The sequence below is a fragment of the Vipera berus genome (assembly GCF_964194415.1).
Source record: "Vipera berus genome assembly, chromosome: Z".
In the NCBI taxonomy this organism is placed as follows: domain Eukaryota; kingdom Metazoa; phylum Chordata; class Lepidosauria; order Squamata; family Viperidae; genus Vipera; species Vipera berus.
Window position 1 is genome coordinate 131,760,173 of NC_138205.1, and position 25,193 is coordinate 131,785,365.

Consider the following 25,193-nt stretch of genomic DNA (forward strand, 5'->3'; position numbering starts at 1 on the left):
GGATCTCGGCGTCCTAACGGACAGTTCCTTCAACGTGAGCCAATCACAAAAGCCAACAGAATCCTGGGGCTGCTTTAACAGAGGGACGGACTCTCACAACCCCGTTCCTATCCCTTTGCAACGCCTTGGTGAAGCCCTTGGAATGCCGCATCCAGATTTATTATTAAAAATATTCTAACGTTCTCTTAAGAAAATACAGGCCCAAAAAATTGACGTATTATAGAAAAGATGTTGAGACTCTGGAAAGAGCGCAGAGAAGAGCAACAAAGATGATTAGGGGGCTGGAGGCAAGAAGGAAGAGACCGGAAAACCGTTTGTCTGAAATGGTACAATAGGGTTTCCTGCCTGAGCAGGGGGCTGGACTAGATGAGCTCCAGCGTCCCTTCCAACTCTTGTATTCTGCTATTCTGTAAAGGTCTCCTGTTTGAGCAGTGGGCTGGACTAGATGACCTCCAGGGCTCCTTCCAACTCTGTTATTCCATGATTCTTTAAACTTCTCCTGCCTGAGCAGGGGGCCGGACTAGATGATCTCCAACTCTGTTCCATGATTCTGTCAGTTCTCCTGTTTGAGCAGGGGGCCGGACTAGATGACCTCCGAGGTCCCTTCCAACTCTGTCCCATGATTCTGTCAGGTCTCCTGTTTGAGTAGGGGGCCGGACTAGATGACCTCTGAGGTCCCTTCCAACTCTTATTCCATGATTCAGGGTGTCCTACTCGAGCAGGGGGCTGGACTAGATGACCTCCGAGGTCTCTTCCAACTCTGTTCCGTGATTCTGTCAGGGTCTCCTGTTTGAGCAGGGGGCTGGACTAGATGACCTCCGAGGTCCCTTCCAACTCTGTCCCATGATTCTGTCAGGTCTCCTGTTTGAGTAGGGGGCCGGACTAGATGACCTCTGAGGTCCCTTCCAACTCTTATTCCATGATTCAGGGTGTCCTACTCGAGCAGGGGGCTGGACTAGATGACCTCCGAGGTCTCTTCCAACTCTGTTCCGTGATTCTGTCAGGGTCTCCTGTTTGAGCAGGGGGCTGGACTAGATGACCTCCAAGGTCCCTTCCAACTCTGTTCCATGATTCTGTCAGGGTCTCCTGTTTGAGCAGGGGGCTGGACTAGATGACCTCCGAGGTCCCTTCCAACTCTTCTTCCATGATTCTGTCAGGGTGTCCTACTCGAGCAGGGGGCTGGAGTAGATGACCTCCAAGACCCCTTCCAACTCTTCTTCTATTATTCTGTCAGGGTGTCCTACTCGAGCAGGGGGCTGGACTAGATGACCTCCCAGGTCCCTTCTGGCTCAGCTCTTCCGGATTTCTGACCCGCTGGTTGTTTTTTTGCTCCCTCCTCAGCTGGCCGATCTCAACAAACGGCCCCCTGCCGAAGCCTGCCTCCCGCCCCCCAAGCTAGGCGCCCGCAGCCCACGCTACGAGCGCCAGCCGGCCATGCGCCCGGCTACCATGCATACCATCAACCTTCAGACCTCATCGCTGCGTAACCTCCGTCTGCCCAAGCGTCTCAGGGTGGTTTACTTCTTCGCCCGGACTCGGCTGGCCCAGAGGATCATCATGGTAAGGGGGTTCTCCCGTAGGCAGAGGGGGGCAAAAGGAGGAAGGGGATCCGGGCCCCATAAGGCACAGCTGCCCAGCCTCGCTGGCTCGGCATCCGGGAAGCGGGGAGGAGGGAGTGGCGAAGGGACGAAGGGACGGCTTTTTAGCAGAAGCCAACGTACGCTCGGGCTGACGAGCGCCTGTTGCTCGCGGGCTGGTGCCCCGAACGGGTGGCCCGGTTGTTAATTAGGCCGCGGAGCAGGAGGCGGTTGTGGCTCGCGGGCTTCGGAGCCCTGCCACGGAGCCCATCCGCGCCTTCGCCTCCTGAGCCCTCCCACCTATTTACAGCCAGATTTCCTGCTCGGCTGGCCCTCCGCCCAGCCGTTGTCCCTGGCCGACGGGCCTCTTCTCCCCCAGCGGCGAGATACAAATTCCCGAACAACCGCTTCTCTTTTGGATGGAGAGCTCGGGAAGTGGCATCCACGCACTTCCGACGGTCCGTTCTATGCCTGGGAGTCCTGTTCCTTCTACCCTCCGAGGCCTAGAACGGAGTTCCAGAAGTGGCGTCCACGCACTTCCGGCGGGCCGCTGTAGCTCTGGGAGTCTCCTCCAGGACTTCGAGGCCTAGAACGGACTTCCAGAAGTGGCATCCACGTACTTCCGGCGGGCCGTTTTAGGCCGGGGGAGCCTCTACCAGGCCTCCGAGGCCTAGAACGGACTTCCGGAAGTGGCATCCACGCAGTTCCGACGGGCCGTTTTAGGCCTGGGGAGCCTCCACCAGGCCTCCGAGGCCTAGAACGGACTTCCGGAAGTGGCATCGACGCCGTTCCGGCAGGCCGTTTTAGGCCTGGGGAGCCTCCACCAGGCCTCGGAGGCCTAGAACGGACTTCTGGAAGTGGCATCCACGCACTTCCGGCGGGCCACTCTAGCCCTTGGAGTCTCTTCCAGGCTCTGAGGCCTAGAACGGACTTCCGGAAGTGGCATCCACGCAGTTCCAGCAGGCCGTTTTAGGCCTCAGAGGCCTGCACCAGGCCTCCCAGGCCTAGAACGGACTTCCGGAAGTGGCATCCAGGCAGTTCCGGCGGGCCGTTTTTGTCCTGGGGGGAGCCTCCACCAGGCCCCTGAGGCCTAGAACGGACGTCCGGAAGTGAACATCCACGCACTTCTGGCAGGCCATTCTAGGCCTCTTCCCAGGCCTAGACTGGACTTCCGGAAGCAGCGTCCATTCAGGTGGTTCTCTGAACTCAGACAAATTTAGCTATCGGTTCTGCCGAACCGATGCGAGCCGGCTGAATCCCAACACTTACACACACACACACACACACACACACACACACACACCCCAATTTGCCAAGGCACCCTTTGTCCCAGGCCTTTGGCTGCACGGCTGGGTGGGGGAGGGGCCACTGGAGGAGGAGGAAAGCTGGCTATCAATGGGTGAAGGGGGCGTGGCCAAACGTCCTAGACCCAATTGGACTCTCCAGAAATGAGGGGAGGTGGGCAGTTCCGAAGGGCTAGGGAAGTAGGGTACAGTTAGTCCTCGACTTTACGACGGGTTGCTTAGCGACTGGTTGAAGTTAGGATGGACATCCCTGGGGGTTAGAGATACGCTGCGGGATTCTGGGAGTAGAAGTGCACCCCTCTCAAAGCATGCCGGCTAGGGGATTCTGGGAGTGGAAGTCCACCCCTCTTAAAGCATACCGACTGGGGGATTCTGGGAGTGGAAGTCCACCCCTCTTAAAGCATGCCGGCTGGGGGATTCTGGGAGTGGAAGTCCACCCCTCTTAAAGCATGCCGGCTGGGGGATTCTGGGAGTGGAAGTCCATCCCTCTTAAAGTATGCCGGCTGGGGGATTCTGGGAGTTGGAAGTCCACCCCTCGTAAAGTATGGCTGGCTAAGGAATCCTGGGAGTTGGAAGTCCTTAAGGGACTGCTCTAAACATGTCTTCCCCACAGACTGGGACGGTGGTCTGGATCGGCATCCTGGTTTACACCGACCCAGCGGGCTTCCGCCTCTACCTGGCTTCTCAGGTCACGGAGCAGAGCCCGCTGGGCGACGCCGGGCTGCCCGTGCTGCCGGCCCCTGGTGAGGTCCTTCCAACGGGGGATGCCAAGTTATCCCTCTCGGTCTTCTCGGCGGACCCCGTGCAGCCCCCTCCGGCGCCGCTGTTGGAGAACCAGACGTCGGAGTCGTCACGGCGGCAGGCGGCGGGGCGCCGCGCCGAGGAGCCGCTGAACGCCCGGAGTCGGGGTCACCCGGAGGTGGGCTCCACGGCGGAAGTGACTTGGGGGGCCCAGGACGAAGAGCTGTGGAGGAAGTTGTCCTTTCGACACTGGCCCTCCTTGTTCAGCTACTACAACGTCACCCTGGCGAAACGGTGGGTCCTCGGGGCTCTCGGCGGTTGGCGTGCCGACGTTTCCCGACCCGACTCGGGAACGTCGTCAGGGCGAGAAGGCAGGAGGAGGAAGGAGGAAAAGGAGGAGGAAGGACTGGGGGGTCGGGGGTTGGGGTCCTCGCTGCTCTCTGAGCTGGGTGGTTTTCTTGCGGACGTCTCGTGACCCAACTAGGGAACGTCATCAGTGCTCGAAGGGAGGAGGAGGAAGAGGAAAAAAGGACTGTGAGGTCCTCGGTGCTCTCTGAGCTGGGTGGTTTTCCTCCATCCTTCCCCCACCCACCTTCCTTCTTTCCCTCCTTTCCTTTCTTCCATCCATCCTTTCCCATCCATCTGTTTCCTCTCTCCTCCCTTTCCTTCCTATTTCCTTCCTTCCTCCCCATTTCCTCCCTTCCCTCCATGCTTCCCCATCCATCTTCTTGCTTCTCCTCTTTCCTTCCTTCCATGCATCCATCCATCCTTCCCCCTTCAATTTCCTTCCTCCCTCCCTCTCCTTTCCTTCCTATTTCCTTTCCCCCTCCCCATCTCCTTCCGCTGTCCTTCCTTCCGCCATCCACCTCCTTCCTCCCTCTCTCCCTCTTTTCCTTCCTGTTTCCTTCCTTCTTCCCCATTTCCTTCCTTCCACCATCCTTCCTTCCACCGTCCATCTCCTTCCTCCCTCCTTTCCTTCCTGTTTCCTTCCTTCCCCATTTCCTTCCTTCCACCATCCTTCCTTCCGCCGTCTATCTCCTTCCTCCCTCTCTCCCTCTTTTCCTTCCTGTTTCCTTCCTTCTTCCCCATTTCCTTCCTTCCACCATCCTTTTTTCTTCCGTCCACCTCCTTCCTCCCTCTCTCCCTCCTTTCCTTCCTGTTTCCTTCCTTCTTCCCCATTTCCTTCCTTCCACCATCCTTCCTTCCGCCGTCCATCTCCTTCCTCCCTCTCTCCCTCCTTTCCTTCCTGTTTCCTTCCTTCCCCATTTCGTTCCTTCCTTCCACCATCTTTCCTTCTCCCATCGATCTCCTTCCACCCTCCCTCCTTTCCTTCTTATTTCCTTTCTTCCTCCCCATTTCCTTCCTTCCCCCATCCGTCTCCTTTTCTGTAGCTCCCAGAATTCCCTTGTGGGAGGCTGTCTCCTCCTCCTCCTATCAGCTCTTCCTCCTTCTCCAGGTACATCAGCATCCTTCCGGTGATCCCCATCACCCTCTACCTGGACCCGCAAGAGGCTTTGGACGCGCGGCACCCCCACGAAGCCAACCGGTACCCGTCCTCGTCCTCCTTGGGCATCGTAAGAGCGGAGCAGGCCGACCAGCTGGCCGAAGAGAAGCCCAAAGGGCACACCCCCTGGGACGTCACCTTGTATAAGTAAGCGCGACGTCACCTTGTATAAGTAAGCGTGATGTATGCTGCAACTGTCAGCGTCCCGGTCAGTTTCCCTGTCGGGTGAGAAGGCATCACCGCAGGCTACTTCTGCTGACTGCCGGTTACCATCCTTCCGAGGTCGGTAAACACGAGGACCGAGGTGGTTGGGGGCACACGCGCCGAGTCTTTAAAGCACTGTGAAGCCGTGGAGAAGTCTTAAGCGTTATGGCTTAAGGGCACGGAGTCCTGAGCTTCCACCCAACGTGGACTACGGGATCTCCAGGCCTCCGAGGCCTAGAATAGAGTTCTGGAAGTGGCATCCATGCACTTCCGGCGGGCCGTTCTAGGCCTCGGAGGCCGCCTCCGGAAGGGGCACCCACACACTTCCGGCGGGCTACTCTAGGCCTGGGAGCCTCCTCCAGGCATCTGAGGCCTAGAACAGAGTTCCGGAAGTGGCATCCATGCACTTCCGTCGGGCCGTTGTAGGCCTGGGAGCCTCCTTCACGCCTCCAAGGCCTAGAACAGAGTTCCGGAAGTGGCATCCATGCACTTCCGTCGGGCCGTTGTAGGCCTGGGAGCCTCCTTCACGCCTCCGAGGCCTAGAACAGAGTTCTGGAAGTGGCATCCACACACTTCCAGCGGGCTGCTCTAGGCCTGGGAGACTCCTTCACGCCTCCAAGGCCTAGAACAGAGTTCTGGAAGTGGCATCCATGCACTTCCGGCGGGCCGTTCTAGGCCTCGGAGGCCGCCTCCGGAAGGGGCACCCACACACTTCCGGCGGGCTACTCTAGGCCTGGGAGCCTCCTCCAGGCATCTGAGGCCTAGAACAGAGTTCCGGAAGTGGCATCCATGCACTTCCGTCGGGCCGTTGTAGGCCTGGGAGCCTCCTTCACGCCTCCAAGGCCTAGAACAGAGTTCCGGAAGTGGCATCCATGCACTTCCGTCGGGCCGTTGTAGGCCTGGGAGCCTCCTTCACGCCTCCGAGCCCTAGAACAGAGTTCCGGAAGTGGCATTCATGCACTTCCGGCAGACCGTTTTCTAGGCCTGGGAGTCTGCTCCATGCTCTGAGGCTAGAACGGAGCTCCGGAAGTGGCATCCACGCACTTCCGGTGGGCCGTTCTAGGCCTGGGAGCCTCCTCCAGGCCTCTGAGGCCTAGAACAGAGTTCTGGAAGTGGCATCCACACACTTCCAGCGGGCTGCTCTAGGCCTGGGAGACTCCTTCACGCCTCCAAGGCCTAGAACAGAGTTCTGGAAGTGGCATCCATGCACTTCCGGCGGGCCGTTCTAGGCCTTGGAGGCCGCCTCCGGAAGGGGCACCCACACACTTCCAGCGGGCTGCTCTAGGCCTGGGAGCCTCCTCCAGGCCTCTGAGGCCTAGAACAGAGTTCTGGAAGTGGCATCCATCCACTTTCGTCGGGCCGTTATAGGCCTGGGAGCCTCCTTCACGCTTCCAAGGCCTAGAACGGAGTTCCGGAAGTGGCATTCATGCACTTCCGGCAGGCCATTTTCTAGGCCTGGGAGTCTGCTCCAGGCCTCTGAGGCTAGAACGGAGCTCCGGAAGTGGCATCCACGCACCTCCGGCGGGCCGTTCTAGGCCTGGGAGCCTCCTCCAGGCCTCTGAGGCCTAGAACAGAGTTCTGGAAGTGGCACCCACACACTTCCAGCGGGCTGCTCTAGGCCTGGGAGACTCCTTCACGCCTCCAAGGCCTAGAACAGAGTTCTGGAAGTGGCATCCATGCACTTCCGGCGGGCCGTTCTAGGCCTTGGAGGCCGCCTCCTGAAGGGGCACCCACACACTTCCAGCGGGCTGCTCTAGGCCTGGGAGCCTCCTCCAGGCCTCTGAGGCCTAGAACAGAGTTCCGGAAGTGGCATCCATCCACTTTCGTCGGGCTGTTATAGGCCTGGGAGCCTCCTTCACGCTTCCAAGGCCTAGAACGGAGTTCCGGAAGTGGCATTCATGCACTTCCGGCAGGCCGTTTTCTAGGCCTGGGAGTCTGCTCCAGGCCTCTGAGGCTAGAACGGAGCTCCGGAAGTGGCATCCACGCACTTCCGGTGGGCCGTTCTAGGCCTGGGAGCCTCCTCCAGGCCTCTGAGGCCTAGAACAGAGTTCTGGAAGTGGCACCCACACACTTCCAGCGGGCTGCTCTAGGCCTGGGAGACTCCTTCACGCCTCCAAGGCCTAGAACAGAGTTCTGGAAGTGGCATCCATGCACTTCCGGCGGGCCGTTCTAGGCCTTGGAGGCCGCCTCCGGAAGGGGCACCCACACACTTCCAGCGGGCTGCTCTAGGCCTGGGAGCCTCCTCCAGGCCTCTGAGGCCTAGAACAGAGTTCCGGAAGTGGCATCCATCCACTTTCGTCGGGCCGTTATAGGCCTGGGAGCCTCCTTCACGCTTCCAAGGCCTAGAACGGAGTTCGGGAAGTGGCATTCATGCACTTCCGGCATGCCGTTTTCTAGGCCTGGGAGTCTGCTCCAGGCCTCTGAGGCTAGAACGGAGCTCCGGAAGTGGCATCCACGCACCTCCGGCGGGCCGTTCTAGGCCTGGGAGGCCTCCTCCAGTCCTCCAAGGCCTAGACTGGACTTCCGGAAGCAGTGTCCATTCAGCCGGTTCTCTGAACTCGGCAAAATTAGGTACCGGTTCTACTGAACTGGTGCAATCCCACCATTGGTTGTGCCCCATTGGGCGGACCTCCTGGCCACCCCTGCTAAGCGAATCCCTGCCGTGGTTCAACTGAGTCGCCTGGTCGTTAAGCGAATCCGGCTCCCCGCTGGTCAGAAGGGTCGCAAAAGGGGATTGGGTGACACAGACACCCCCATCCCTACCACCCCCGAAGACACCGCAGCTGTCGTAAGTACGAGCCGGTTGCCGAGGATCCGAAGTTTGATCCCCTGACCGTAAGGGATGTCGCAACAGCCGTCTTAAGTGTGGAAAAACGGTCGTAAGTTGCATTTTTCAGTGCCATTACTACTTCGGTCAGTAAACGAATGTTCTAAGTCGAGGGTGACCTCTCGCTGGGCCACCTTCTCCTAACCTGAAGTGGACGAGTAGGCTTCAGGTCTGTTTCCTGCCTAAGCAGGGGGTTAGACTAGAAGACCTCTAGGGACCCTTCTAACTCCTATTCTACTCTGTTCTATTCTATTCTATTCTGTTCTATTCTAATTCTTGTTATTCTACTCTATTCCATTATTCTATTCTATTCTATTCTACTCTACTCTACTCTACTCTACTCTACTCTACTCTACTCTATTCTGTTCTGTGGTCTATTCTATTATTATTATTATTCTACTCTATTCTATTATTCTATTCTGTTCTATTCTACTCTACTCTATGCTCCAGACGTGTCAAACTCGCAACGTCACATGACGTCATGCAACGTATCGGAGATTTTTCGCCAGTGCCGGCAATGGGGTGGGTGTGGCTTCCCGATGACGCATCTGGCCCGCTATACTCTATTATTCTGTTCTATTCTGTTCTGTTCTGTTCTGTTCTGTTCTGTTCTGTTCTATTCCGTTCCATTCCATTCCATTCCATTCCATTCCATTCCGTTCTGTGGTCTATTCTATTATTATTATTATTCTACTCTATTCTATTATTCTATTCTGGTCTATTCTACTCTACTCTACTCTCTATTATTCTATTCTATTCTATTCTATTCTATTCTATTCTATTCTATTCTATTCTATTCTATTCTATTCTATTCTATTCTATTCCATTCCATTCCATTCCATTCCATTCCATTCCATTCCATTCCATTTCGTGGTCTATTCTATTCCATTATTATTATTATTCTACTCTATTCTATTATTCTATTCTGTTCTATTCTACTGTATACTCTATTACTCTGTTCTATTGTTATTCTATTCTATTCTGTTCTACTCTAATATACTCTAAACTACTCTAAAGGTAAAAGGTAAAGGTTCCCCCGCGCATGCATGCTAATCGTTTCGGACTCTAGGAGCTGGTGCTCATCTCCATTTCAAAGCTGAAGAGCCAGCGCTTGTCCGATGTCTGAGGACGTCTCCGTGGTCATGTGGCCGGCATGACTAGACGCCAAAGGTGCACGGAAGTTTGTTACCTTCCCACCGGAGTGGTCCCTATTTTTCTACTTGCATTTTGACGTGCTTTCGAACTGCTAGGTTGGCAGAAGCTGGGATGAGTAACATGCGCTCACTCTGTTACGCGGCACTCGGGATTCGACCCGCCAAACTGCCGACCTTCTGATCGACAAGCTCAGCGTCCTAGCCCACTGAGCCACCGCGTCCCTTGTAATCTACTCTACGCTAATATTCTGTTCTATTCTATTATTATTATTCTATTCTGTTCTGTTCTGTTCTATTCTGTTCTGTTCTTATTCTTTTCTATTCTATTTTATTATTATTCTCTATTCCATTATTTTGTTCTATTCTGTTCTGTTCTATTCTATTCTACTTTACTCTACTCTACTCTACTCTACTCTACTCTACTCTACTCTACTCTACTCTATTCTATTCTACTCTACATGTCTTCTCCTTGTCTCTTCCAGAGTGGCTGCCCTTGGCCTGGCGTCCGGCATTCTTTTGGTCCTCCTCCTCTTTTGTCTCTACAAAGTCTTGTGCCCCAAGAATTACGGCCAGAACGGACTCTCCCACAGTCGTCGTCGGCGAGGAGACCTCCCCTGCGACGACTACGGATACTCGCCTCCCGAGACGGAGATCATTCCCCTGGTCCTCCGAGGCCACCTCATGGTAAGGGTTGCGTTGAAGGTCTACAAAGCTTCTCAGCCATCCAGGTCCCGGTTGTCCCAACGGTTGCTTTTTTTCCTCAAGAATCAACTTTTTTTTTCTTGAAGAGGTTTCGCTCCTCATCTTGAGAAGCTTTTTCTGGTTCTGGCTAACAGTTACGTTTCTTCAGTCAGAACCGGGAGACGTTTCTTGGACGAGAAGGGAAACAAGAGTTGCCTCTTGAAGAAAGCACCTTCAGGACGTCTCCGGAAGGTTCTTCGGCGAGTCTTTATCAAGCTTGAAGATTGGTAGACAGGCCTGGGGAGGGGAACGGAGGGACGGAGAGCGAAAAGGACCGTGGGAGACGACTTCGGGAGAGCGAGGCTAAAAATGCCATCGTGGCCGTCCTTAGCTCCAGCTCCTTCCCGGGGAACGGGACATCGCGCAGGCCACGGCGATGCCACCGGTGAATACTTTCAACCCGGAAGCGCCTTGGTGCTTCTCGCCCGAGTGCAACGAAAAGTCTTGCTGACTTAGACAGCCCGCGTTCGAGAGCCTTCTTCAGGGCACGGTTGAGTTCCCGTCCTTAGCTCCAGCTCCTTCCTGGGGAACAGGACATCGCGCAGGCCACGGCGATGGCACCGGTCAATACTTTCAACCCGGCAGCGCCTCGGTGCTTCTGACTGCAGTGCAACGAACTGACTTAGACAGCCCACGTTCGAGAGCCTGCTTCAGGGCACGGTTGAGTTCCCGTCCTTAGCTCCAGCTCCTTCCTGGGGAACAGGACATCACGTAGGCCACGGCGATGCCACCGGTCAATACTTTCAACCCAGCAGCGCCTCAGTGCTTCTGACTGCAGTGCAACGAAACGTCTTGCTGACTTAGACAGCCCGCGTTCGAGAGCCTGCTTCAGGCCGTGGTTAAGTTCCCGTCCTTAGCTCCAGCTCCTTCCCGGGGAATGGGGCATCCCGCAGGCCATGGCGATGCCACCGACGAATACTTTCAACCCGGAAGCACCTCGGTGCTTCTGACTGCAGTGCAACGAAACGTCTTGTTGACTTTGCCCGCCTTCGAGTCCCTGTTGCAGGGTGCGGTTGAGTTCCTTTCCTTCGCTCCATTCGTTTCCGGGGGATGTTGCATTGCACAGGAAACGGCGATGTCACCAATTTAATACTTTCAATTGGTGCGTCTGACCCGAGTGCAACGAAACATCTTGCTGACTTAAGGCAGCCTACGTTCGAGACCCTGCTGCCGGGCACGGTTGAGTTCCCGTCCAGCCTCTCGCTGACCTCTTGACCTCTTTTTGCAGGACATCGAATGCCTGGCGAGCGACGGGATGCTACTAGTCAGTTGCTGCCTGGTGGGCCAGATCCGGGTGTGGGATGCGCAGACGGGCGACTGCCTGACGGTCATTCCTAAGCAAGGGTGAGTCCCCCTACGGGGGCCGCTGATCTCGGGGGCGGTTCCCATCCGGGTTGTCCCCTGGACTTCAGCCCCGCCGACGTCCTTTCGGTTCGGAAACGTCGGCGTCACGCCGGTCACTGCGATCTGACGCCCGCCGCCGTAACTTCCCGTGTGGCTCTCCGTTAACGGAAACCCTACAGCCTATCCGAAAGCTCGTCGTGAGCGGCCATGTACGGCGGGAGCCCCCACCCCCCCAAAAAAGCGAATGCGGTCCCTGGTTGTGTAAACCGAGGCAGAGAGTCGAAAATCACGTCATGCGTTACTACCGCTTTGTAAAGCCCTTAGTGAGGCCCACCCCTGGAATACCCGCATAGAGGTTTTGCTCCCCAAATTACACACACACAAAAAATGATGTTGAGACTTTGGGAAAAAGGGGCAGAGAAGAACAACTCAGGTGATTAAAAGGCTTGGCGATGAAAACACACGAAGGAGAACGGTTGCAGGATTTGAATTTGGCTACTCTAGCGAAAAGGACCGGGGTGTCTGTGTGTGTGTGTGTGTGTGTGGCCGGACACAGGATAGCGTTATTGCAGTATTTGGGGGGGCTGCTCCAAAGAAAGAGGGGGGGACAACTTGTTGTCCAGAGCTTGCAGAAGGCAGGACAAGAAACAACGAATGCAAACTAATCAAGGAGAGAGAACCAACCTGGAATTAAGGAGAAACCTCCGGATAAGCAGGACAGTTAACCACTGGAACAGCTGGCCACCAGAAATGGTGGGGGCTTTCAGAAGAGGCTGGCCAGCAATTTCTCTGAAATGGTGTATATAGGCTCTCCTGCCTGAGCAGGAGGCTGGGCTAGATGACCTCCCAGGCCCCTTCCAACTCTTCTATGATTCTGTCTTCAGTTCGAGCGGGGGGGTTGGGCTAGATGACCTCCCAGGTCCTTTCCAGCTCTTGTTATTCGGTCAATTTGTAAGGGTCTCCTCCTTGAGCTGGGGACAGGACTAGATGACCTCCCAGGTCCCTTCCAACTCTTCTTCTAGGAATCTGTCTCCAGCTCGAGCAGGGGGTTGGACTAGATGACCTCTTAGGTCCCTTCCAACTCTTCTTCTAGGAATCTGTCTCCCGCTGGAGCAGGGGGTTGGGCTAGATGACCTCCCAGGTCCCTTCCAACTCTTCTAGGAATCTGTCTCCAGCTCGAGCAGGGGGTTGGACTAGATGACCTCCAGGTTCCCTCCCAACTCTTTGATGATTCTGTCTCCAGCTTGAGCAGGGGGTTGGGCTAGATGACCTCCAAGGTCCCTTCCAACTCTTCTAGGAATCTGTCTCCAGCTCAAGTAGGGGGTTGGGCTAGATGACCTCCAGGCCCCTTACAACTCTTCTCCGATGATTCTGTCTCCAGCTCGAGCAGGGGGTTGGGCTAGATGACCTCGGAGGACCCTTCCAACTCTCCTTCTAGGATTCTGTCTCCAGCTCGAGCAGGGGGTTGGGCTAGATGACCTCCAGGGTCCCTTCCAACTGTCTGATGATTCTGTCTCCAGCTCAAGCAGGGGATTGGGCTAGATGACCTCCCCGCTCCTTTCCCTCTCTGTTACTCTGTCAATTTGTGTAAGGGTGTCCTGCTTGAGCTGGGGGCTGGACTAGATGACCTCCCGGATCCCTTCCCCAACTCTTCTATTAGGATTCTGTCTCCAGCTCGAGCAGGGGGTGGGTGGGGTTGGACTAGATGACCTCCAGGGTCCCTTCCAACCCTCTCTGTTTCCACCCCCGCTTCTCTTTTATTATTATTATTATTATTATTGTTGTTGTTGTTATTGTTATTGTTATTGTTATTGTTATTGTTATTTTTCTTCCTTTCTTTTTTCTTTCTTTCTTTCTTTCTTTCTTTCTTTCTTTCTTTCTTTTCTTTCTTTCTTCCTTCCTTCCTTCTCTTCCTTCCTTCCTCCTCCTCCCCTCCCTCCCTCCCTCCCTCCCTTCCTTCTTCCTTTCCTTCCTTCCTTCCTTCCTTCCTCTTCCTTCCTTCCTTCTTTCTTTCTTTCTTTCTTTCTTCCTTCCTTCCTCCTTCCCTCCCTCCTTCCTTCTTCCTTCCTTCCTTCCTTCCTTCCTTCCTTCCTTCCTTCCTTCCTCCCTCTCTCCCTCCTTCCTTCTTTCTTTCTTTCTTTCTTTCTTTCTTTCTTTCTTTCTTTCTTTCTTTCTTTCTTTCTTTCTTTCTTCCTTCCTTCCTTCCTCCCTCTCTCCTTCCTTCCTTCCTTCCTTCCTTCCTTCCTTCCTTCCTTCCTTCCTTCCTTCCTTCCTTCCTTCCTTCCTTCCTTCCTTTCTTTCTTTCTTTCTTTCTTTCTTTCTTTCTTTCTTTCTTTCTTTCTTTCTTTCTTTCTTTCTTTCTTTCTTTCTTTCTTTCTTTCTTTCTTTCTCTTTCCAGCCTGCTTCGGGACAACGGCGGCCTCTTCGATCTCCCCCAGGATTTTTGGGATTCCAGTCCGGATAGCCAGAGCGGCCCGGAAGACTCCCAGGACGGCAGCCCGCCTTTCCGCCGGACCCGGAGCCCGCCGCCCTCGTTCCTCTTCAGCGACCAGCCCGACCTGTCCTCCCTCATCGACACCAATTTTGCCGAGCGCGCCAAAAGCGGGCTGCCGGGACCCCGTTCCGGACTATCGGCCTGCGCTCGGAGGGCTACGATTTCCCCAGCCTGGTCGGGAGGGTCCGCGAGGAGGAGCCGCCGGGCCTTCCCTTCCCGACGGCCTCTCCTTCTCCGCCCCGCCGTCCCGGAGAGGCGAGGACGCCGAGTGCGAGACCCGATGGGGCAGCTCGGGGGACGAGCCCCTCCCGTTGCCGGAGAAGACCAACCCTCCTCCTCTTCCTCCTCCTCCCGTTTCCCTGGGGTTCCCCTTCGGAAAGCTCCATCTGGAGCCTGGAGCTGCAGGGGAATCTCATTGCGGCCGGGCGGAGCAACGGCAGGCTGGAGGTAAAGGGGAGTCCTCGGTGTTAACGGCGGTCGGGCTCGCGAGGAGCGGGGTCCTCGTGCCGGCGGAACACTCCCCCACACACCTTAAATGACTCCTCGGACGAGCTGCGCGTCGGGCTCGGTTGGGGCCGTGAGCCGGGGACTTCCTGTACGAGTCCTCGACTTAGCGACGGTCCGTTTAGTGACCGTCCGGGGACCTGTCGGTCCCTAGACCGACGTAACCCCTGCTGCCCTTCGCTTAACGTCGCTGGGAAGGAAGGTCACAGAATGGGGCAAATCTCACCCAAATGTCTCGTCGGGCGACCGATATGTCGGGCTTAATTGCGGCCGTAAGCCGAGGACTTCCTGTACGAGTCCTCGACTTAACGACAGTCCATTTCGTGACTGCCGGGGACTCATTGGTACCTACATGATGTAACCCCTGCCGTGCTTTACTTAATGACATAGGAAGGAAGGTCACACAATGGGGCAAATTTCACCCAAATGCCTCATTGGGGGACCGATACGTCGGGCTTAACTGTGGTCGTAAGGCGAGGACCCTTTTTCACACTTAACGACCATCGCAGTTCTGGCCTAACGACCGGCTGACTATTTGTGCCGTTGGGACGCCCAGGAAAATAGCCGTGCGTCTCGGTTAGTGGCCGCAGTAATTGCACTTAACAAGCGGCTGACTTATTTGCGCTGTTGGGACGGCCAGGAAAACAAGAGTCGCTGAATAGCTGGGCGTCTCGCTTAGCGGCCGCAGTAATTGCGCTTAACGACCGGCTGACTTCTTGGCGCCGTTGGGACGGCCCGGAATACGGAGTCGCTGAATAGTCGCGCGTCAGTGGCCGCCGTAATTCGCTTAATGACCGGCTGACTCTGTGCCGTTGGGACGCCCAGGAAAACAAGAGTCGCTGAATAGCCGTGTGTCTCGGTTAGTGTCCGCAGTAATTGCGCTTAACGACCGGCTGACTTCTTGGCACCGTTGGGACGGCCAGGAAAACGAGTGTCGCTGAATAGTCGCGCTTAGCGGCCGCTGTAATTGCACTTCACGACCGGCGGACTTCTTGGCGCCGTTGGGACGGCCAGGAAAACGAGAATCGCTGAATAGCCACGCGCGTCTCGCTTAGCGGCGATTCGCTTGACGAGAACCGACGTAAAGAAAGGGGATCCGAAAGTCGCCGGGGCGGGGCGGGCGGGGGGAAAAGAGGGTCCGACGCCGTCGTGGGTCTCGTCCGGCGCTTGCGGAGCCCCACCGGGCGATTGGGCGAGGGTTTGAAGCTCTCGTGGCTCCCCCCGCCCCCCAATCGTTCCGGGTGCGAATTCTCCCCGTTCTTCCAGGTCTGGGACGCCATTGAAGGGACCCTGCAGTGCAGCTGCGAAGACGGCCCGTCGGGGATCACCTCGCTGGTCTTCCTGAGTGACAGGTAAGGGATTTGCGGGGGGCGGGGGGATTGTGTGTGTGTGTTTGTGTGTGTGTGTGTGTGTGTGTGTGTTGTCTGTGTGTCTGTGTGTCCCGGGGTGGGAGGGTGGGGGGTGAGCAGTTTCGGAGATACGGCGAGAAAAGAAGCGTCGTAGGTCTGGGGTGAACTGTGGGGGAGGGGGCTTGGGGGAGTCTCTGGAGCTGTGGGTTATTTTTTTTTTTTTTGTTTGGAGATCCTTCCTCTTCCTCCTCCGCTTCCTCCTTCCTTCCTTCCTTCCTTCCTTCCTTCCTTCCGTCTTTCTTTCTTCTTTCTTTCTTTCTTTCTTTCTTTCTTTCTTTCTTTCTTTCTTTCTCTTTCCTTCCTTCCTTCCTTCCTTCTTTCCTTCCTTCCTTCCTTCCTTCCTTCCTTCCTTCTTTCTCTTTCTTTCTTTCTTTCTTTCTTTCTTTCTTTCTTTCTTTATCTTTCCCGTCTCTCCTTCCTTCCTTTCTTCCTCTTCCTCCTTTCTTTCTCTCGCTCCTCCTTTTCCTCTTCCTCTTCCTCCTTCCTTTCCTTCTTTCTTTCTCTCGCTCCTCCTTTTCCTTTCCCTCTCCTTTCTTCCCTCTCCTGCCATTCGTCCTTCCTTCCCCTTCTCCTCTGTTTCCCCCTTTCTTCCTTCTCCTCCTTTTTCTTCCTCCTTCTCCTCTTCCTCCTCCGCTTCCTCCTTCTTCTTTCCTTCCTTCCATCTTTCTTCCTCCTTTCTCCTCCTCCTTTCTTCCTCCTTTCCAGTCTCTCCTCTTTCCTTCCTTTCTTCCTCTTCCTCTTCCTCCTTTTCTTCTTTCTTCTTCCTCCTTTCTTCCTCTTCCTCTTCCTCCTTCTCCTTCTCCTTCCCACCTCCTTTCTTCCCCTTTCTCCTCCTTCCTTCTTTCTTCTTCCTCCTTTTTTTCTCTCGCTCCTCCTCTCTTCCTCCTTTTCCACTTCCTCTTCCTCCTTTCTTCCTTCTTCCTCCTTTTTTCTTGTTCCTCCTTTTTTCTCTTGCTCCTCCTCTTTTCCTCTTCCTCTTCCTCCTTTCTCCTCCTTCCTTCTCCTTCCTTCTTCCTTCCTCCTTTCCCTCTTCTCCTTTCTTCCTCCTCTTTTCCTCCTTTTCCTCTTCCTTTTCCTCCTTTCTTTCTTTCTCTCGCTCCTTTTCCTTTCCATCTCCTTTCTTTCTCTCCCTCCTTCCTTCCCCTTTTCCTCTTTCTCCCCCTTCCTTCCTCCTCCTCCTTCCTTCTTCTTCCTCCTTTTCCGTTCCACCTCCTCCTTTCTTCCTCTCCCTCCTCCTCTCTTCCTCCTTTTCCTCTTCCTTCCTTCCTTCCTCCTCCTTTTCCCTTCTTCCTCCTCCTCCTCCTCTCTGCAACCCCACCCCTCCCTTCTCGCACTCGGGACCGTGCACCAATAAAATCTCTCTCTCCCCCCCCCCCAAAACACGGCCTGCAAACACGCGAAAAGAGGCCGAGGCCGTTTAAAAGGGAAAAAATCGACGCCAAGCCCGTTCGCGAACGGAAACGGAATCCGCGGAAAACGAAATAGGGAGGGAAGAGGCGGGGTCCAGTAGATGACTGACAGGCCGGTGGTCCCTTCTTGGCTGCGCATTTTCCTTCTTAGAAATCAAAATCTAATATTAATTTGAGTTTTATTTCAAGCAGAGGCGTCTCTCTCTTTTTTTTCTTTTTTCTTTTTGGTCTCTTCTTTCCGTCTCCTCCGGATCAGGATTGTAGCCGCCAGGCTGAACGGCTCCCTCGATTTCTATTCCTTGAGGACCCCCCCATCCGTGCACCCCTCTCCCTTCCAAGGTGAGTGGTGAGTTCGAGTCCTCCCCTCTTAAAGCGGGCCGGCTGGGGGATTCTGGGAGTGGAATTCCTACCCTCTTAAAGCGTGCCAGCTGGGGGACTCTGGGAGTTGAAGTCCTCCCCTCTTAAAGCATGCCGGTTGGGGGATTCTGGGAGTTGAAGTCCTCCCCTCTTAAAGCACGCCGGCTGGGGGATTCTGGGACTGGAAGTCCACCCCTCTTAAAGCAGGCCAGCTGGGGGATTCTGGGAGTTGAAGTCCTCCCCTCTTAAAGCAGGCCACCTGGGGGATTCTGGGAGTGGAAATTCTCCCCTCTTAAAGCGTGCCGGCTGGGGGATTCTGGGAGTGGAAGTGTTCCCCTCTTAAAGCATGCTGGCTGGGGGATTCTGGGTGTTGAAGTCCTCTCCTCTTAAAGCATGGCTTGGTGGGGGATTCTGGGTGTTAGTCCTTCCCTCTTAAAGCAGGCCAGCTGGGGGATTCTGGGAGTTGAATGAGATACAGACTGTTCACTCTTTCTTTCTTTCTCTCTTTTTCTTTCTTTTTTTTCTTTCTTTTCTTTCTCTCTTTCTCTCTTCTCTTCCTCTCCCTTCGGCTCTGTTTTTCCTCTTTCTCTCCTTCTGTTTCTTTTCCTCGTTCTCTATTTTTCTCTCTGCATCCTTCTCTCGTTGCCGTTTTCTTTTTCTCTTTCCCTTCCGGCTTTCTGTCTCTTTCCCTTTCTCTCGCCCTTTTTCTTTCTCTCCCTGTATTATGCTTCTCTTTTTCTCTCTCTCGTCTCTTTCCTCCTCCTCTCTCGCTCTTTCCTTTCTACTGTTTTTTCTCTCCTACTTCTCTTCTTCTCTCTCTGTTTCTCTCTTTTTCTCTTTCTCTGCCTCTTCCTTTCTCTTTCTCTTTCCTTTTCTCCGTCTCTGTTTTCCCTCTTTCTCTTCCTCTGTTTGCTTTTTCATTCTCTGTCTGGCCTCTTTTTTCTCTTTCTCTTTCTCTCTTTCCAGCCTCTCTAGGTAGGAACAGCCTCCCATCCCCGCCGGTCTACAGCGCCAGCGACGTCCTCTCCTGCCACTTGACTCACACAGTGACCTGCGCTCACCAAAAGCCCATCACCGCCCTGAAGGCGGCAGCCGGACGGCTGGTAACCGGCAGCCAGGACCACACACTCCGAGTGAGGAAGGGATCGGGGTAGACCTTGGGGCTCAGCCAGGGATGATGGATCCTGCCCACCTAGGGTGGGACCCATAGTGTCCAGTTTGTCCCAGGAGTCTCCGGCTCTTCAGCTAGGTCTGGAAGAAGCAACTGAGATTCCTCCCCCAGATCTCGAGAACAATCAGAAGCTTGGTGGACAAGGGAGATCCCACGTTGGGCGCCAGGTTGGGGTGGACACTCTTCGCTCTCGGCGGTGCCTCCGCATCGGACGGGCAAATCGGGAAGAGAGTGACGGGCTCTAACCCTAACCCTTTGCTCCAACTTCCGTTCGTCTCCATCCAGGTGTATCGTCTGGAGGACTCGTGCTGCCTCTTCACCCTGCAAGGCCACTCGGGCGCCATCACGGCCGTCTACATCGACCAGGTGGGGAGCATCGCGGGAATAGCGGGTGGGGGAAGAGGGATTTGCTGATAGGGCAACGGGCGTTCAGCAGCGGGGGTTGGGCTAGATGACCTCCTCAGTCCCTTCCCCGGCTGTGTGATTCTGTAAGGGTCTCCCGCTCGGGCAGGAGGATGGACTAGATGACCTCCGGGAGTCTCTTCCGGCTCTGTGATTCAATCCTCCCGTAAGAATCTCCTGCTCGAGCAGGGGGTTGGACTAGAAGACCTCCAAGATCGCTTCCAAGTCATTCCGTGATTTGGTAAGGGTCTCCTGCTTGAACAAGGGGTTGGACTAGAAGACCTCCAAGGTCCCTTCCAACTCTGTCTCGTTCTATGATTTTGTAAAGGGTCTCCTGCTCATTTCCGGTGTCCCCTGGCGGTAACCCTTCCTTCCTCTTTTCCTCCTTCCCTTTTTCCTTAGCTTCCTTCCTTCCTCCTTTGTTCCTATTATTTTTTTCCTTCCTATCTCCCTCTTTCCTTCCCTCCTTCCCTTTCTTCCTCCTTTTCCTTGTCTTCCCTCCTCCCTCCTTTGCTCCTTTTATTTTCCTCCCGTCCATTTTTCTTCCTCTCTCCCTCTCCTTCCTTCTTTCCCTTCCTCCTTTTCCCCCTTCCCTTTCTTACCTTTTTTCCTTCTATTTTCCTCCCTCCCTCCATTCCATTTTCCTTTCTCTCTCCTTCTTCCCTCCCTCCCTTTTCCTCTCCTTCCCTCCTTCTATTTTCCTCCCTCCCTCCATTCCATTTTCCTTTCTCTCTCCTTCTTCCCTCCCTCCCTTTTCCTCTCCTTCCCTCCTTCTATTTTCCTCCCTCCCTCCATTCCATTTTCCTTCCTCTCTCCCTCCTTTGTTGCTATTATTTTTTCCTTCCTCTCTCCCTCTCCTTCCTTCCTTCCGTCCCTCCCTCCCTTTTTTCCTCCTTCCCTCCTTCCTTCCATTTTCCTCCCTCCCTCCATTCCATTTTCCTTCCTGTCTCCCTCTCCTTCCTTCCTTCCTTCCTTCCTTCCTTCCTTCCTTCCTTCCTTCCTTCCTTCCTTCCCTTCCTTCCTTCCTTCCTTTCTTCCATCTATTCCTGCCTCCCTCTATCCTCACCCTCTCTGGACAGAGGCCCTAAAAAGACCTGACACCACCCCCCCCCGTTCTTTTTCCCCGCTCCAGACAATGGTGCTGGCGAGCGGGGGCCAGGACGGCGCCATCTGCCTCTGGGATGTGCTGACGGGTAGCCGAGTCAGCCACATCTGCGCGCACCGGGGCGATGTCACGTCCCTCACCTGTACCACCTCGTGCGTCATCAGCAGCGGCTTGGACGACGTGATTAGCATCTGGGACCGGACCTCGGGGATCAAGCACTACTCCATTCAGCAGGTGGGTTCCTGTCCCATCTTTTCCTGCTGGGTCTCAGCTGGAGAAGTGCTCGAAATTTCCCAGAATCCCTCTCAGACAGACAGCCTACCCGCCCTTCGAAGCCCCCCCACACACAAGGAGACCCGAGCGAGCTCGTCTGTTTCTTTTGGGGGGGAGAGGGGGCAGATTCAAAAGTCTGTTTCTGTTTTGAGGTCACTCCTCTCCTTGTTCCTTCGAGATTCGCTAGGGAACGTTCTACCGTTGCTCAAAATGGGCACCGGGGCTGTGCAATTCGAATCCGAGCACAAAAACGAGGCTCGCCGAAGTTACAAGTAGTCCTCGGCTTACGGCCACAACGGAGCCCACGATTTCTGTCGCTAAGTGAGACCGTGGTTAAGTAGAACAGGCTGGTTGGGTGCCTACAGGGGGAACTCTCGCCTCGCCATCAGGAGCTGTGAGTTCGATCTTAGGGAGCGGGAGATACATTTCTCTTTTCGAGCACCAAAGAGAAAATATATCTGCTACGAACCTTGCATAGGTGTCGGGAAGGGCATCTGGCTGGCAAACTCTCAGCTCCGTTCAGTCGCTCCAATTCCACCCCGATGCAAGGGATTTACAGGGTTGAGTCATGAGTACGTGCCGGTTTTGTGATCACCTGAATGCATGCCGGTTGCGAAATTGCCGGAATTTTAATCCTCTTATGTTGAGGGGGGGCCCGGGGGGGGGAAGGGCGGGATTGCAACCTTGGCAACTTTTAAGACTTGTGGACTTCTGTGCTGGTTGAGGAATTCTGGGAGCGGAAGTCCACAAGTTGTCGAGGTTGAAGACCCTTGCCCTACGTGATACGCAAGGACCGGTGGCCAGCCACATTTTTCAGCGCTGGCGTAACTTCCAGGGTTTGCTAAACCAACGGTCGTAATTCGAGGAGGGCGTTGCTTCGCCACCTAGCGACGCAGATCGTCCGAACGTGGCAAGTGCAGAGTTTGAAGCTTCAACATGGCCTGCTGCTTCTCGTTCTCCCCGCCGAGCCTCGCTTCTGACCCTCTTCTCGCTTTCCTCTCTGCGCAGGACATGGGCTGTGGGGCCAGCCTAGGTGTGATCTCAGACAATCTGCTGGTGACCGGCGGTCAGGGCTGCGTCTCCTTCTGGGACATTGGCTACGGCGACTTGCTACAGACCGTCTACCTGGGCAAGAGTAACGAATCGCAGCCGGCCCGGCAGATCCTGGTGCTGGAGAACGCGGCCATCGTTTGCAACTTCGGCAGTGAACTCAACCTGGTTTATGTACCGTCGGTGCTTGAGAAGCGAGACTGAAGGGGTGGGCAAATGAAGAGGACTAGGAAGCCCCCTTCCCCCCCCAACCCGTCCAACCTCCTCAAGCTCCTTCTGGTCACACGGCTGTACGGGGAAGACGGTTGGTAGACTTTCGTGTCCAGTGGAAGAATGGGAAGGAGTTCCCTTGCCAAATCCTCCAGACGTGGGTCTTCTCTGGATTTGGGGCGAGGCGGGGTAAGGCCAGGTCCACCATTCTAGAAGGGCTGCAACGGGTGGACACTGGGGAACGACGCTTGGCGAGCCATGCAGGAGAGTTTCGCAATGGGTGGACACTGGGGAACAATATTTGGCGAGCCACGCAGGAGAGTTTTGCAATGGGTGGATACAGGGGGAACAAAGCTTGGCGAGCCATGCAGGAGAGTTTTGCAATGGGTGGATACAGGGGGAACAAAGCTTGGCGAGCCATACAGGAGAGTTTCGCAATGGGTGGACACTGGAGAACAATATTTGGCGACCCATGCAGGACAGTTTCGCAATGGGTGGACACTGGGGAACAATATTTGGCGACCCATGCAGGAGAGTTTTGCAGTGTGTGGATACTGCGGGAACAACACTTGGCGAGCCATGTAGGACAGTTGCGGCAACCTTGCAGCAGCGACGTTTCATTTTTGGTCCGTTTGGCCAGGTTCCGAGTCTGGCCATGCGAGACTCCTTGAAAGGATCTGCTGAGGATGGAATGGGAGGGTCCCCTAGTGCCGTCTTAGCCGCCCCTGTTGCCTCCCGAGGTACAAGGGTGCAATTCGAGGGCCTGGAAGTCTACGGAAAGAGGTTAGGAAACGAGTGGGACCGATTAAACCACCCCAAGCCTGAGCCAGCGAGCTGCGGCCGGCATGAAAAGTGCACAGTTACTCCCTGTCGTATTTATTTCTGCTGTACATAATTATTTATTCCGGCACGTAAGCTTGCAGGGTAGAGATAGCTGGCGGTCGTAAGCCGAGATCACCAAAACTGGCTCGCTGGCTGCTGCAAACCTAGGCGTGAGGACCAGGGACGGGATTTCCCCCTGGTTTCCACCGATTTTCCCCCTGGTGGACTTCAAGGGGGCTTTCTAGGCTGTGGGCCTTGCTGTCTCCCACCCCAGTGAAAATGGAGAGAGGCCCTGCCTGATCTTTCCAGATCACGGTTCAGCCGATGGCTGAACGATGGTTTTTTTTTTTCCGGGAACCAAAGTCTGCCTCGGACAGACATTTTTTCAGACAGACATTTTTTCGGTTAAACAACCGCTCGGCGAGCGGAAACAGCTTAGCATCATGTCGAGTTTTCTGTTCCGAAGACCCAGTGTGGAGGGTACTATGAAACTGAAAAGTTTGTCTGCTGAGCCAATGTGGGCGCCGTGCCGGAGGAATCAACCGGAATGGCAAAAGAAGGGATTCAGGGTTGGCGAGAAGAGACGAGGAATGTTTGGGAAGAGCAGTTCAGAATATGTGGGGTTTTTTTTCTTAATTTAAAGCCATTCAAGTAGGAACTAGTTTTTTTATAGTGTAGGAGAACGGGTTCGCACACTTGAGGTCAGCTGCCTCGCACCCGAGGCCGGGTGGGGTGGGGCACGGTAGGGCTGGACCATTCCAGGGTTTCTCAACCGTGGCCATTTCCAGACGTGTGTTTTCTCAAGGCTAGTTGGGGGGGGAGATAACGGCAGTCCTCGAATTACGACCGTTGACAGAGCCTGCCCACGACAGCCGTAAAACAGGTCCATCACACATTTACTACTGCTTGGAGCAGCCCACCATCACGCAACCGGCCCGAGGCACGACATTTTTTTGTTCAGCACGCGAACCCGTTGCTCGCTACGGCACAGTGACGCCGAAAACTGGGCGTGCTCGCTTTTGGGACGAATGGTCGTAAAGTGTGGATCGCGTGAACCACCCCCCCAGGGTGCTGCAAATCAGCCCGTGGTGACGTCACCGCGGTGGGCGGTGACCTTCAGACCCTTTTTTTTTTTTGGTTATAAGTCATCAACTCTGAACGGGCGCTAAGTGTCCGGTCGTAAACCGAGGACGGCCTGTATTCTGAAAGTTTGAAATCCGCGCAACTTCCGCGCGATGGTTGTGCAAAGCCGGCCAGACACAGCCCCTCTTCCCCTGCCCTGCCCTCCCTCTTCCCCCTCCCCTTCCCCGGATTGGGGTCCGGTGCCCGTACGATGCCTTCGGTGGCCTTAGCTCTGCCGTACCCTTTCGATTGGACGGTAGATGCTGCTTTTATACCCGATTGTGTTTTGTAATGTGTACAGGCACAAGGCACATTAAAGAGGACTAACTTCATGGCTCCTGTGGTTTTTTGGGGGGAAAAGAGACCGGAAAATGTGCTTTTCTGCCCTTAGGCTACGGCCCACTACCGTGAGTCATAAAGAACCGGTCCGCGGTAGCGACGGACGAGTGCGGGAGCTGAGAAACTGGAGTGATTATCATTTTTCACACGGCCCTCGCAGCATCTCCGTGGTCACGTGATTTTACATCCGACCGCTTCGCAACCGACACATTTAGGACGGTCGCAGCGTCCCGGAGTCAGGCCGTCCCCCTTTTGCAAATCCTCCGGCGAGCAAAGTCACGGGGGGGGGGGAAGGAACCAGATTCGCTTTCGAACAAGCGGGCGACCGATTTAAGACCATCCGCGAGTCCCTTCGCCCGCTTGTGCGCGTTTTTTTTTGTCCCGCTTCGCGACAAAGCCAACAAACGGGACGACACTCCCTTTAACGGATTTTTTCCCCACTTCGCGGCGTAAAATGACGGGCTCGCTCGCCGTCAAGAGGTGGAGGACGACGTGTTGAGCACCGAGGTCGTTGCTTAAAAAGCAGCTGTGTGTGTGTGCGTGTGTTCCAATCTTGGCAACTTCCTAAGGCTTGCGGACTTCGACTCCCAGAATTCTCCAGCCAGGAATTCTGAGAGTTGGAAATCCGTAGGTGTTGGGTCCTGTGGCCTTCCCTCTCCGAACTGTCCCCGGAGGGGGGCGTTCAAGGGCCTGTCCTACACACACACACACACACACACAAACACACACACACACACCCCTTCCTCCTCAACCCAGTGGGCAATCCTGCGTTACCCTTCTGGGAGCTTCTTCTGGCCGGTTTGCCTCTGCAGGAGTCTCCAACCCCCCTAGGCTGCGTCCCGCTACCGGGCTGTGAATCCTAAAGAACCGGTCCGCGGAAGTGACGGGCGAGTGCGGGAAAACGCAATCCCTGTCTGCGCGAGGAGCGGGCGAGCACCTGCGCGCCCGCTCCGTTCGCGTAAGCCGCAGGCACGCAGCTGCCCCCCCCGCACGCGGGGACTTGTCTGCCACTCGTGTCAAGCCACCCCCCCTCTCCCCTCCCCACACACACACACACCGGTCCGCAAAGCCGGAAAGGTTGGAGAACTCGGCTATATACGACATACAGGCGTATACAGATCGTTATAGGT

General features: G+C 55.2%; 1 protein-coding gene and 1 long non-coding RNA gene across 2 annotated transcripts in view; one reads left to right on the plus strand and one right to left on the minus strand.

Annotated features, from left to right (window-relative positions):
• Positions 1–24,056, plus strand: part of SCAP (SREBF chaperone) — a 54,107-nt gene extending 30,051 nt beyond the window's left edge. Inside the window, 15 exon segments of the mRNA XM_081344885.1 lie at positions 1,342–1,560; positions 3,495–3,916; positions 5,079–5,273; positions 9,794–9,995; positions 11,281–11,396; positions 13,795–14,015; positions 14,018–14,140; positions 14,143–14,249; positions 14,251–14,337; positions 15,661–15,746; positions 17,469–17,551; positions 18,536–18,702; positions 19,026–19,106; positions 20,275–20,481; positions 21,529–24,056. Of these exon segments, the coding sequence (XP_081201011.1) occupies positions 1,342–1,560; positions 3,495–3,916; positions 5,079–5,273; positions 9,794–9,995; positions 11,281–11,396; positions 13,795–14,015; positions 14,018–14,140; positions 14,143–14,249; positions 14,251–14,337; positions 15,661–15,746; positions 17,469–17,551; positions 18,536–18,702; positions 19,026–19,106; positions 20,275–20,481; positions 21,529–21,774 (2,562 nt within the window). The 3' untranslated portion in view covers positions 21,775–24,056.
• The window catches only part of LOC308678096, a 112,503-nt gene that overhangs the window by 23,671 nt on the left and 63,639 nt on the right, over positions 1–25,193 (minus strand). The window lies entirely within an intron of this gene.